Source organism: Phodopus roborovskii, unplaced genomic scaffold (assembly GCF_943737965.1).
Source record: "Phodopus roborovskii unplaced genomic scaffold, PHOROB, whole genome shotgun sequence".
In the NCBI taxonomy this organism is placed as follows: domain Eukaryota; kingdom Metazoa; phylum Chordata; class Mammalia; order Rodentia; family Cricetidae; genus Phodopus; species Phodopus roborovskii.
The window spans coordinates 5965928-5978087 of record NW_026126448.1 but is presented as its reverse complement, the minus strand read 5'-3'; the positions used below and the strand labels follow the sequence as shown (position 1 = coordinate 5978087).

At 42.5% G+C, this 12160-nt stretch overlaps 1 protein-coding gene across 1 annotated transcript; it reads right to left on the bottom strand.

The window, feature by feature from the left end:
* Positions 1–3692: 3692 nt before the first annotated feature.
* On the bottom strand, positions 3693–11653 carry LOC127225182 (cytochrome P450 4A14). Its single transcript, XM_051188487.1, has 12 exons — positions 11422–11653; positions 10499–10631; positions 9643–9687; positions 9044–9171; positions 7946–8070; positions 7060–7220; positions 6542–6648; positions 6268–6458; positions 6033–6166; positions 5118–5182; positions 4920–4996; positions 3693–3887 (listed from the first exon to the last, which is right to left on the bottom strand). The coding sequence occupies exons 1-12, from the start codon at positions 11614–11616 to the stop codon at positions 3719–3721; spliced, it is 1530 nt and encodes a 509-aa protein (XP_051044444.1). The 5' UTR covers positions 11617–11653; the 3' UTR covers positions 3693–3718.
* Between the last annotated feature and the right edge of the window lie 507 nt (positions 11654–12160).

Below are 12160 nucleotides of genomic sequence, written 5' to 3'. Positions count from 1 at the left end.
AATCATGCTATAATCTACAGATATAATCTACAGATTCAGAGGAGCTAAGTACCAAGGAGAGCTCAAGGGAAGGCACATGAGTCTCCCTGGGAATGGGAAATTGAATAGATTTGGGGGGGGAGGGACTTGGGCAGGTGGAGGTGAGAACAAGTGGGATCAAATGGGAGTTGGGAGGGAAAGAGTCCTGGGATAGATGACTGGAATTTGGAGGCAATGTGGAAACCTAGTTAAATGGAAACTCCTTGAAATCTATGAGGGTGACCCTATTGACTGCTCCCAGTAATAGGACATATGGAGCCTGAACTGGCCATCTTCTGCAATCAGGAAAGGTATCCAGTGGTGAGAATGGGACACCAACCCAGGCACAAAACCTTCGACCTACAATTTGTTCTGCCTGCAAAATGTGTCCAAGAAATGGTGGTACAAAACTTGTGGAAGTGGCTTACACCAGTAGAGGCCTCCTGACACAACCTGGATGACCAGGAACAGAGGCTAGATAGCCTGGATATCTAGGATAGAACCAAACATGACTGGCCAAAAGTAAAATAAAATAAAATAGTCAATTAAATAACTCCTGATGATATTCTGCTATATTTCTAGATTGCAGCCTAGCCAAATCATCCAGCAACTGATGGGAGCAGATGTAGAGACCCATAGCCAAACATTAGGTACAGCCCTGCAGAAGAGGAGGAGGAAGGATCGGAGGAACCAGAAGGGTCCAGAACATGATGAGAACATGGATCACAGAATCAACTGAGAAGGACTCACAGGGGCTCACAGAGACTGAATTGACAATCAAAGAGTCTGTATGGGTCTGAGCTAGGTCCTCTGCATATGTCATGTTTGTGCAGTTTGGTGTCTTGTGGGACTGCTAACGGGGCAGTGGGAGTGTCTCCGACTCTTTTGCCTGCTCTTGGGACTCTTTTCCTCCTACTGGGTTGCCTCTTCCAGTCTTGATTGGAGGGTCTGTGCCTAGTTTTATTATAAGTTGTTATGCCATGTTTGGTTGCTATCCCTTTTCTGAAGGGAAATGGAGGGGTGGATCTCAGGGAGAGAGGAGGAGTGGTGGAAGAGAAAACTGCAGTTCAGATATACTGCATGGGAGCAAGGAAAGAGACACTCTCATAGAGGGAGCTGTTATGGGCTTAACAAGAAACCTGGCACTAGGGAAATTTCCAGGTATCCACAAGGATGACTCCAACTAAGAATCTAAGCAACAGTGGAGAGACTACCTTAAATAAGATTGATGACTATGTTAAATGCCATCATAGAGCCTTCATCTAGTAGTTGCTGGAAGCAGAAGCAGAGATTCACAGCCAAGCACTGAGCCAAACTCCTGGAATCCAGTTGTAGAGAGGGAGGAGTGATGAGCAAAGGGGTCAAGACCATGCTGGGGAAACCCACAGAAAGAGCTGACCTGAGTAAGAGTGAACTCACTGACTCCAGACTGACAGCTGGGGAACCTGTATAAGACTGAACCAGGTCCCCTGAATGTGGGTATCATTTGGGCAGTGGGCTTAGGCAGTCTATGGAGCTGCTGGCAGTGGGACCACTATTTATCCCTAGTCCATAAATGGGCTTTGGGAGCCCATTCCCTATGGAAAGATACTCTCTCAGCTTAAATACAGGGGGGAAGGCCTTGATTCTTCCCCAAAAGATATAACAGACTTTGATGATCCCCCATGGGAAGTGTCACCCTCCCTGAGGAGTGGATAGCGAGGTGGTTGGGTCAATAGGAGGATGGGAGGGAGAGGAAACTGGATTGTATATAAAATAAATTTAAAACAATTTAAATAAAATTCAATTAAAATGTTTCAAAAAGAAAAGGAAGATAAGTAGTAAAGGAAAATGAATTTATTTACATTTAGATCAAAACAACAAGACAAATGCTACTGGTTTCCCTCTATCTTTTTGGTAGCAGTATTATTATTTTAAAGGAAAAACCAAATATGAAGCAAACCCCAGGAAATCTGCATTTGTTAATTTAACGACAAACTAAGCTTTCGGAACTGTTTGAAGTCACCTCTTATGAGTCAAGTTCTTCTAATTGACAGCAAGAATATTAGCCTTATCCCTCAGAGCTCAGGTGAAGTGGGGGGGGCAGCGAATGGAGAGAGAAGTAGGAGAAAATGAGGGGGAGGAAAGAAAAACATGTGCGACCAGGAAGATTGAGCCTGGTTAGGAATAGAAGATAGGAAAGAGAGAGAGAGAGAGACAGAGAGAGAGAACATAAAAGAGGGAGCCAATATTGGTTTGAAGATAAAATTGAACACAAAGAAAGGTCTAGAGAACTACAAGACTGCCGCCAACTAACAATTTGAGCTTCCGTGGAAAGGCTATCATAAATGCCCTTTCCGGAGAGTGAGATCAACAACTAACTTCTCCATGGAGCCCTCAACTAATGCCTGTTGAAAACAGGATCAAACACCCATACATAAACACTGAGTTGAACTAGAACCCAGATGCAGATAGAGAGGACAAGACCATGCGGCAGAAACACATACAGACAGCTTACCTGAACAAGGAGGAGCTAATGGCCACTAGACTGATAGCTGGGAATCCAGCATGGGACTGACTCAGGCCCCCCTGAATATGGGTCTCAGCCAGAAGGACTGAGCAGTCTAAGGGACCTCAGACAGTGGAGCCAGGATGTATCACTGGTGCACAAAAGGACTTTACTAACATATCCCCCATGGAGGGATAACTGCCTTAATCTAGAGACAGGAGAGAAGCCCTAGTCCCTACTTCACAGGACCTGTCAGATCTACATGACCCCAACTGGATGGCAGTCCCCTACATATGGAATTGGGGTGGGGAGATGGGAGGGGAGGGTGGTTAGAGTGCATGTAAGAGGGCAGAGAGGATAAAAGGGAGGGAAAGAGGGAGGGAGGGATGGAGGGAGGGAGAGGGAACTGGGATCAACATGTAAAATAATAAATTAAATTAAAAAAAAATGCTTTGACTCCAAAATTTAAGTTGAAGGACAAGTTACTGGGGAAAAGGATTTCTATTTTTGTTTCCACAGAAAATGAAAAGATGTGGATTCTTTCCAGACTAATGTGGTTTGATCACGCCAGACCACCTGAAACAGAGTACAAGGTGATCCTACATTCAAAACAGCTGGACAAAGCAGCCTTACAGACTACAGCCAGGATTTCTGAATCTTCTTCGAATCCCCCATGACAGCGCCCCTTACCAGCAGGAAGTAGTTTGGAAAGAATGACGCCCAAATTCCCAAATATTGTCTATAAATGTTTGTTTTCATTTAAATGGACTTTGTTATATAAAATAAAATAAATTAATAAAAAAAGAATATTAGCCTTATTTTACATTTTAATTCTTTTGAGTTCATTGATTCAATAGTCTGACAATCATAAGGAGGGACTTGCATCTCTCCTTATGATTCATCCATAGAGGCAATGGTTATAAAGGGTAAACATCCTGGAGGACAGGGAAGTGTTCAAGGGTTATGTGGATAGTCAGAGACACAGCCAGGTGGGAGACAGGTACACACAGGATCTGGGAAGGAGTCTGGAGGAGAGTTAGAGAAAGGGCAGGAAGATGGACTGACGGGAGACATTACAGAGAGCAGAGAGAAGGAAGACAGGGGTCAGAAAGAAAGGAAAATGAGTAAAGATAACCCAGGAACAAAAGCAGGAGATAGCCAGGAAGTACTGCCGGCAGCTGACCTCCAAAGCTATGCCTTTCTCTACTGGTGTTATTTTAGCTTCTTGAGATGCAGATAGATCCCATTCTTGGACTTTAGCACAGTTCTTGTCATGAGGACTGGGACCCTGGTGGGATCAGGCAGCAGCTCGAAGCGGAGCAGGGTCAGGGCCACGGCGACCTTCAATTCATTCATGGCAAACTGTTTCCCAATGCAGTTTCTGGGCCAGACAGAGACAGTGAAGTAAGATTTGGCCTCAGACATGTCCTTCATTCATCAAGGATTGTCCCATGAGCTCCAGCTAGAGCTGGGCATTAGAGTCCTGCTTCATGGTTCTAGCCTGACTCCTGATTTTTGACAACGCCTTTCACTCTTCCAGGACTAGCTCTGACCCTAGTACTGTTCTCAGACACATGGTATATCATTTGAATAGTTTCAGCACAGTTTGCCATTTCCCCCACTAACAGTTTCTGGATCTCCAGCCTGGATTGTTCAGTTTGGGACAATATGCTAAGGGCTGGGTCATATTCCTGAACATTATTATCTCTATGTAAAATATTCAAATAATGTCAGCACAGGAGCTAAATATTAGTGAAGAGGTTAAAAACATCATCCTGGTTTTCCTCAAGCTGCTCCCTAAATCTTCTTCCGGTTCAGATTCAGATTCACCCATTAGTCCTTCAAACCACCAGCATCTGCACCTTATAACCTCACTCTGGGAGGGCTACCTCCTGCCATCCAGTGCACTGTTTTGTTTTGTTTTTTAAAGCTGGTTAAGATGAAATTCTTAGCCCTGGATAAACTTTATCCGAAGAGTATTCCTTCCTGTGAAACACCATACATCTAACTTACTCTATGGAAGTTGATTGAGGATTTTAGAAGTCACAGAATTATTGAATCAGAAGAACATACTCTGGACCCATTAATCATGCAATTTTAAAGCCATTTGTGTTCTACAAGACAAGTCCTGTAGACGTTGTGGATTCCTAAAGCAGCCATTTGCTTTACAATTGGCATAGTATACTACAGCCTAGAACTTCTGGACTCAAGTGATCCTCCTGTCTCAGTCTCCCAAGTAGCTGGGACTACAGGCAAAAGCCACTGTGCCCAGCCCTTCTTCCTTTTTGAAACACAGATACAATCTGAACACATATGCCAACAGTTGTGTAAATAGGCTCCAGAGAGTCCTAAGCAATCAGAAATATCAAATACTGGCATATGCCAATCATGTCCGCTAACCCATTCTCCTTACCTTCTTCCTCCCGAGAAGGGCAGAAAGGCATAGCTGTGCTTGGCAGCATCTGGTGCAAATCTAGAAGGATCAAAAACCTATATAGAGAGCATGGGGCCCAGGATGGATGGAGTTAAGGTCTCGTTTCCAATGCATAAAAAGATAGAATGCCTAGATTAGAAAGTGGGAGACCCTCCTCTCTTCACAGGGTTTTCATACCTCTGGGTTTGGCCACAATCTTGGGTTATGGTGAAGGCCATAAAAGGAGAGAGTAATCAAGAAACCTGCAGGGCAGAAAGGACATAGAGGGGAGGGTAATTATGTCAAAGATAGGCTTTAGACCCTCGGGAAATGAGGGATACAAATACACAGATGGCTTGTATAGATGAGTCATCACTGAGTAAAATGCTACTATTTGAGATGAAGAGCTAAATAAAGAATCCATTAGAAAATTGTGCACCTAGCAATAACAGATACCAATTATGAATCGAGGGTGTCTTGCTTTTAATAAGCTTAAAAATGAAAATACATAATGAGCCTTCCATCGGTTCTTGTGAGTATACCTTAGTTCATATAACACTTATAAAACCCTTCCCTGGCCAAGGAAGATTTTGTTTTATATTCATTTTCAGAGTCTCAATGAGGCTAGTTATCTTTCTTATGTTTCTACAGCTTTGGTGTGTCAAAGGTGAGATCATGCTTAGTGGTGAGTTAGTTAATTTGTGTTTCACTATCATAACAGGAAACTTGGATCTTATCATCTTCTTCATCAAATTAGAAGTTTCTGGAAAATGGGTATATTTAATGCATAGCATGGGATTTCATTATCTCTCTCATTTGCATTTATTCATAAACAAAACTTCATCTCCACGAGGACTTGTTTCATTCCTTTTCATTCCTTTTCAGCCCTGCTTTTTTTTAATTAATGGAAATTTCAGAACTGAGAATGACATTTAACTAGTGGGTTGCACTTATTTCTTAAAACATTGCAGAATAAAGTATTAGTATCTGAGACTTTATAGCCTTCTAGCTTCAAAGTAAAGATCCACTATACTAAGAACTGAGAGATCAAGTGGGGTTGAGAACAGCAGAAACACATGATTGCATACCAGAGTGGGTCTGGGGAGTTCATACCTTTGGGTAAAGAGCGTCCGTCTGGGAAGGTGACAGGTGTACTGAGCTCTCTGCCTATAGCTGGTACTGGTGGGTAGAGCCTCAGGGCCTCTTTGATGCACATGGTAGTGTAGGGCATCTGGGAGAGGTGGTTCCTGAAATGAGGCCCATCTTGAAAAGTCACACAGATCTAGGAGGACTACAAGGCCTCTCCTATAAGAATACAGGGGTCTCCTTCATCTTCAGTTTTTCTCACCAGCTGACAGAGGTTCCATCACCCAAGACGTTCTGCACCTCCTCTCTGCATTTCTGCTGGTGCTCAGGGTTGGTGGCCAGAGCATAGAAAATCCAGGATATTCCACTGGCTGTAGTGTCATGGCCCTCAAACATGAATGTATCCACCTCTGCATGCAGGTCCTCATCAGACAAGCTTTTTCCATCCTCTGTCTAGATGAAGTCACAGGTGAGAAAACAAGTTTTCCCATCATCTGTGCCTCCTGGATCAACCTCAGCCCTGTACTCCTACTTACTTGAGCAAACAAGAGGATGTCCAAGAAATCCAAGAGTCTCTTCTTACGGACCTTCTCAAGCTCTCCCTCATTCTTCAGCTGAGCCTTCCTCATACTGATCATTCTGTCTGTCCAAGGACAAAAGTTACCAGCAGATGTAAACATTAGTGCAATGCAAATATCCTGGATTCTACAATCTTTGTGTCCATCAGAGCCTGGGGCACATGTAAGCATGAGTATTGGGATCAAGATTAAGAGTCTAGTATCATATTATATAGGCCATGTCTCCAATCAGATTCACAGCCCACAGTAAACATTGCCCATAGGTGTCACAAAACATCACTAGTATAATGGTCCTGGTGATTCCTGGAAAGCATTCCATGCTAATAACATAACTCTCCAAATTGTGCTAAAGTATCACCCTATACAAATGTGTACCAGGCCCTACAGAGAAAGTTGATAGACTAAGCCTGAGGGACATGATCATATTTTTGTGATGAGCTTGAGAAAGAGAGACTAGAGGAGTGGGAGGACAGAACCTGTGTGTTCATGGGCAATCTGACAGGCATGGTAGAATGAACGACCATTCGAGGACAAATTGTAGAAGATATTACTCTGGTGAAAGGCATTTCTCACTCTTGAATAAATCCTTTGAGTCAGGACTTCAACAGCCTTAATGTAGGATTTGGCTTCTCTGCACCTAAAAGGCACAAAATATTGGTGACAGTGATACCTGATTCACAGGCAATAGTAAGGTATCTGTAGATATTCCCTCAGTTGTGGGGACCTATAACACTGACATATCATTTCTGTCTTATGTCAATTTTGATTCTTAAGTTTTTGAAGATTGGTGAACACCCAGGTGCTGTGGAATATTCCTTTACACTGTGTGAATATATGTTTTTATTATTGGTCTAATAAAGAAACTGATTGGCCAATAGCTAGATAGGATAAAGTTAGGCAGAAAAACCAAACTAAGGGCATGAAAGAAGAAGGGCAGAAGGCCAGCCGCTAAAGAAGCAGGACATGTAGAAAATGAAGGAACAGGCCATGAGCCGTGTAGTAGAACTTAGATAAGAAATATGGGTTAATTTAAATATAGAGCTTGTTAGTAACAAGCCTGAGCTATCAGTCAAGCATTTATAATTCATATTAAGTCTCTGAGTCAGTTATTTAGGAAGTTGCTGCTGGTTATTTGGGAGCAGGCAGTCGGGACAGAAGAACTCTGCCTACACCCAGGTACTTTCTATTTTTCCCATGGGTGCTTGTTTGGCGTATGGATTGGGTCTGGTTTGGATTTTAACTTGGCCCACAGCTGGATCAGAACCTTGCGTTTTGTGGCTATTAGCCTGAGCTGTCCCCATAAAAATGCCTTGAAGTAAGTTCACAACACAAGGATCCCACAGCTCAATGATTGTTACTCACTCATCCAACTGGACACTACCCTGGTAACTGAAGGCACTCTTCATGATTATCTCCAGGGTCATTAAGGAGATGTGTTGATGAATCTCCAGAGGGCAGTCCTGGCCAATAAGTTGCTCCCACTTGTCCTGTGATAAGAATGAGGAATTATCTTATTATCTACTAAGTACCCATATTAAAGAGGTTGTGGTCTTTCTCTGAATCTGCAGACAATCTGATCAGAATCTCACATTTTTGAGATCAGAAAAACACAACATAAGGCAAAGTTTTATAATCTGTTGTCTGTTATAAATGTTTGACAAGATTTAATACATCTTTTCATGATGTTGAATCATGTTGTTTGCTTTTTTGAAAATAATTATGACTTTTTAGCTGGTCCCTTCAGTTTTCTGATGGATATACTAGATTCATAGAGTCAGAAGAAATGTATGTATGAGAAAAAACAGGAAGAAAGCCTGTTGGCCTCCATGAATATGCCTCATTAGGACTATTGCAGACTTTAATTTTTCTCACTTATCAAAAACATTCCGAGCAGTGTAAAATCAGAAATCATGGTGAAATGGATGGTAATGGTGCAGAATATTTAGGTAGAAAGTTGTTGGCCTTCAGTCACTCAAGGTATCCAGGACAAAACTTGATTTTGTGATATTTTTGGAAGTTCTTTCAGACAGTGAAGCTGCCATTGCTCAGGTCGAACTAATTTATAGTCATACTGTCTGCTGGGATTCCACTGTGGAAAAAAACCTACTTTGGTCTATAGTGATACTGTGATGCTCTCTGTCTTGGAAAATGATTACAGTATGGCTTGGTCCTGCTTATGGCGACCTCTCTGTTTATCTACATTGAGGAAACTCACTAATAATGGCATGGGTGCTATTCCGTGTGATTGTATGTAATAGATATGGTTGGGCCAGTGTGTGAGTGTTGAGTCATATGTACCTTGAATACTTTATGGGTATGAGAAAGGAAGGGTAGAGGGAGGTAAAGAGGAAATGAAATGATATGGAAAAGAGGGGGTAATAGATAGATGATAGATTGACAGATATCTATCTCTATATAAATATAAGTAGATAGATGATAGATTGACAGACAGATACTCACTAGCATCACATGGACAGAGTCTGCTATGATTCCCACATAAGGCTTAAGGATATCATAGTGGAATGCTGGAGTTAATATCTTCCGGTGTTGGAACCACTTCTTTCCCTCCAATATGAGCAAGCCATAGCCTGGGCCAGAGATATGTATACATATTTGTTGATATGTTTACATATTTGTTGAAGAAAGAAAAAAATCAGAGACCCTTTGGACAATTTGGTTTGAAATATGCAAAACAACCCTGAAGAAAGTACAATTTCTTGGACAAAGGCATAAATGGCATAATGCATTTCAGAAATGGAAGTCTTGAAGATAGGGTGGTATGATTGCCATGATCATGACAGCTGTGAGGTGAATGTTGAAAACAGGCATGAAGAACAGAAGTGCCAATTGGAATTTCAGAGGAGTGAAGTGCCAAAAGCTAAACTTCAGATGAGCTCAGCATCAGGAAGGAGAGAGTCTGTTTAGAAGAAGATAAATAAGACTTGATTTAGGAAAAGATCACGACAGAGGCCACAGGCACCCATTACCCTATGATGCAGAGACAACCATAGGGATAGCTAAGTGGGTAATGTTCTTAGTCCTAGTTTAGACATGCATACCAATCCAAGGAGTGAAGAAACTGTATGTACGTGTAGGTTTTGGATCTGCAAGAGAAGCACGATATGAACAGAACGGCTAACTAAAGATCAGATAAAACAGCCCCAAACAGGCTTTTTTTTTTTTCAGACTCCGGCTGTCATAAACTCCCGATGCCTTTCTGTGGCTGTTTTATACCCTCATTTCATCCTTTTCTATCCCAAGTCTCACAGTTGTACTCAGAAAGCACGCTCCATTGTACCAGCAGCCAAGTGTTTCTATCATTGTGATGTTCAGAAAGAAACACAAGTCATGTCCTCAAAGAGAAAGAGAGCTTTATGATTCTTCTGTAGTTAGTTGTGGCTTAGTAATTCTATGATCCCAGAAAGTCAACAATTGGAGCTTTAAAATCTAAGTCATTGTGCACATAAGACTTATACCAAGGAGAATGGTTAGAAATTGATAGTAGAGGGCAGTCTATGGGGCCTCTGGCAGTGGAACCAGTATTTATCTCTAGTGCATGAATGGGCTTTGGGAGCCCATTCCCTATGGAGGGATACTCGCTTAGCCTAGATACACGGCAAGGGCCTAGGCCTTGACCCAAGTGTGTGTCAGACTTTGATGATCTCATGGGAGGCCTCACCCTCCCTGGGAAGTGGATGGGAATGGGATGGGGGGTTGGTAGGGGCCATGGGAGGAGGAGGGGGGAGAGGGAACTGGTATTAGTATGTAAAATAAGATTGTTTTTAGTTTAAATAAAGTTTTATTAAAAAAAAGAAATTGATAACTGAAGTGCCATGCTTTTCTAGAATTTCAAAGACCCGGGTTGTGAACCCTGCAGAAACTATCTACTACGGTTACAATGGGCTTTGCTCTCACCTGATCTCCCCAGAATCACCTTCATGTAGTCAGGGTCATAGATCACGGCATGTGCTTTGTTCCCCCAGAACCACCTTGAGCAGGCACTTGGGAATTTCTCTACCCATAAAAGTATTTGCTGGAGGTCCTGGTCCTTTGGGAACAGACACACAAAAACATAATATTTTAAATAAATATGTAGTTATTACTTTACTGTAAGGAAGGATAACAGGAGGATCTTCACAGGGACAAGTTTGGATTTTCCCGCAGAAGGTGGGGCTCAGATCAGCTTGATTATTTGTCTGCATTATCATCCAGACCTTTGCTGTGTCTTAGGATTTGTCTTCACTGAATGCTGTAGCCTTGGATGGAGCTCTCCTTCTCAGAGGAGATACTAGAAGAGCTTCAACCCTTGGTAAGAGCTCCACATACTCTTCCTATTCGTAAGCTGATCAGTGCACAAGTCTTGCTGAATGCCTTTCCATGCAATCACTTACAAAACAGTACTCTACATCAGAGCTGGAGATACAGGAGCAACGTGATGCCCAACCCCATCCTCCAAGAACCACATTGCAATCATTTTTCTGTCTTCATATGTATATGTCAAGTTCTGTGCTCGGCACTGGTGTACAGGACATGCTGTTCTTGATGGCTTGGATCTCATAGTACTGGGTGTGTGTAATAAAGCACAAAGTTAAATCAATCCTGATTAACAGGGCAGTGCTCACATCAGTCCTCTTCCCCCCTCTCACTTGTATGTAAGATTGTCCCCCCAAGTCATCACTTCCAGAAATTACCTCAGTCTCAAGCAAACATAGCCAGTTGTTTCCTGTTACCTGATATCATTCCCCACAAAGAAAGGTGGGTTTGGATTTTCACAGGAGGTAAACTGAGTAGACCTCAGAGATCATATGCTTATCCTATAACAGGCTTCATCTTCTTACCTTTATGTGGTTCCCAAAAAGCCAGTGGGAAGGTGTGGATGGGAATTCCCGGAGGCACTTGAGGAGCCATTGTCTGTGCAGGTAGTATTGGACTGCTTTGTATAGCAGCAGTAGTAGGCCAAGCAAGGAAATCACTTGGACGAATCCAGAGATACTAAACACATTTGTGATGTGGCTCAGCCTAAAGAAACCCATACTGCAATGGCCTGTGGATCTTTGACTATTGCTGAATTCCCTGAACGCTGACATTTAAGTATTGTGTAATCTGTCCCACCTCCCTGTGGGAGGGATAAAGAAGAGAACAAACACTAGTCTCAGGATCCAGAGGTAATTAATCAAAAAGATCCACTTTGGCAAATAGCAAATCCAAAGCTGTTAGATTTGAGCTTGGAACTCATCAGACCACATTTCCCTGCAGTCTTATTGTTACAAGCAGGCACCTTGCAGAACATATGTCTTCAGGTCTCTATGGGTTCCTGGGCTTTGGAAAAGAAAGGCTCAAATTCCAAAGATGAGGCAGTTCTCTTCTTCTGTGGTAGTCTGGTTCTCATAGCTGATTCTTGGATCTCTGCAAGGATGCATATATTGCCCAATCAATACACCTTAAAGTGGCCTGTGACATATCGCCCTATGTCACAGAGTAAGCAGGTTCATTCCTTAATGCTGCACAGCTCAAGCTTTCCCTTCTCTCTTCCTCTCAATAACCTTTATTGTTCATTTATGTATTGGATGTGTGTGT

Bases quoted from the DNA above. Each gene is read 5' to 3' on its own strand.
- LOC127225182 (XM_051188487.1), bottom strand. From the start codon at position 11,616: ATGGGTTTCTTTAGGCTGAGCCACATCACAAATGTGTTTAGTATCTCT. The intron at 9,172-9,642 runs GTATGCATGTCT...TCTCTGGCCCAG, and splicing joins TTTCTTCACTCCTTGGATTG to GCTATGGCTTGCTCATATTG. The intron at 6,649-7,059 runs GTTCTGTCCTCC...GTCCTTGGACAG, and splicing joins GATTGCCCATGAACACACAG to ACAGAATGATCAGTATGAGG.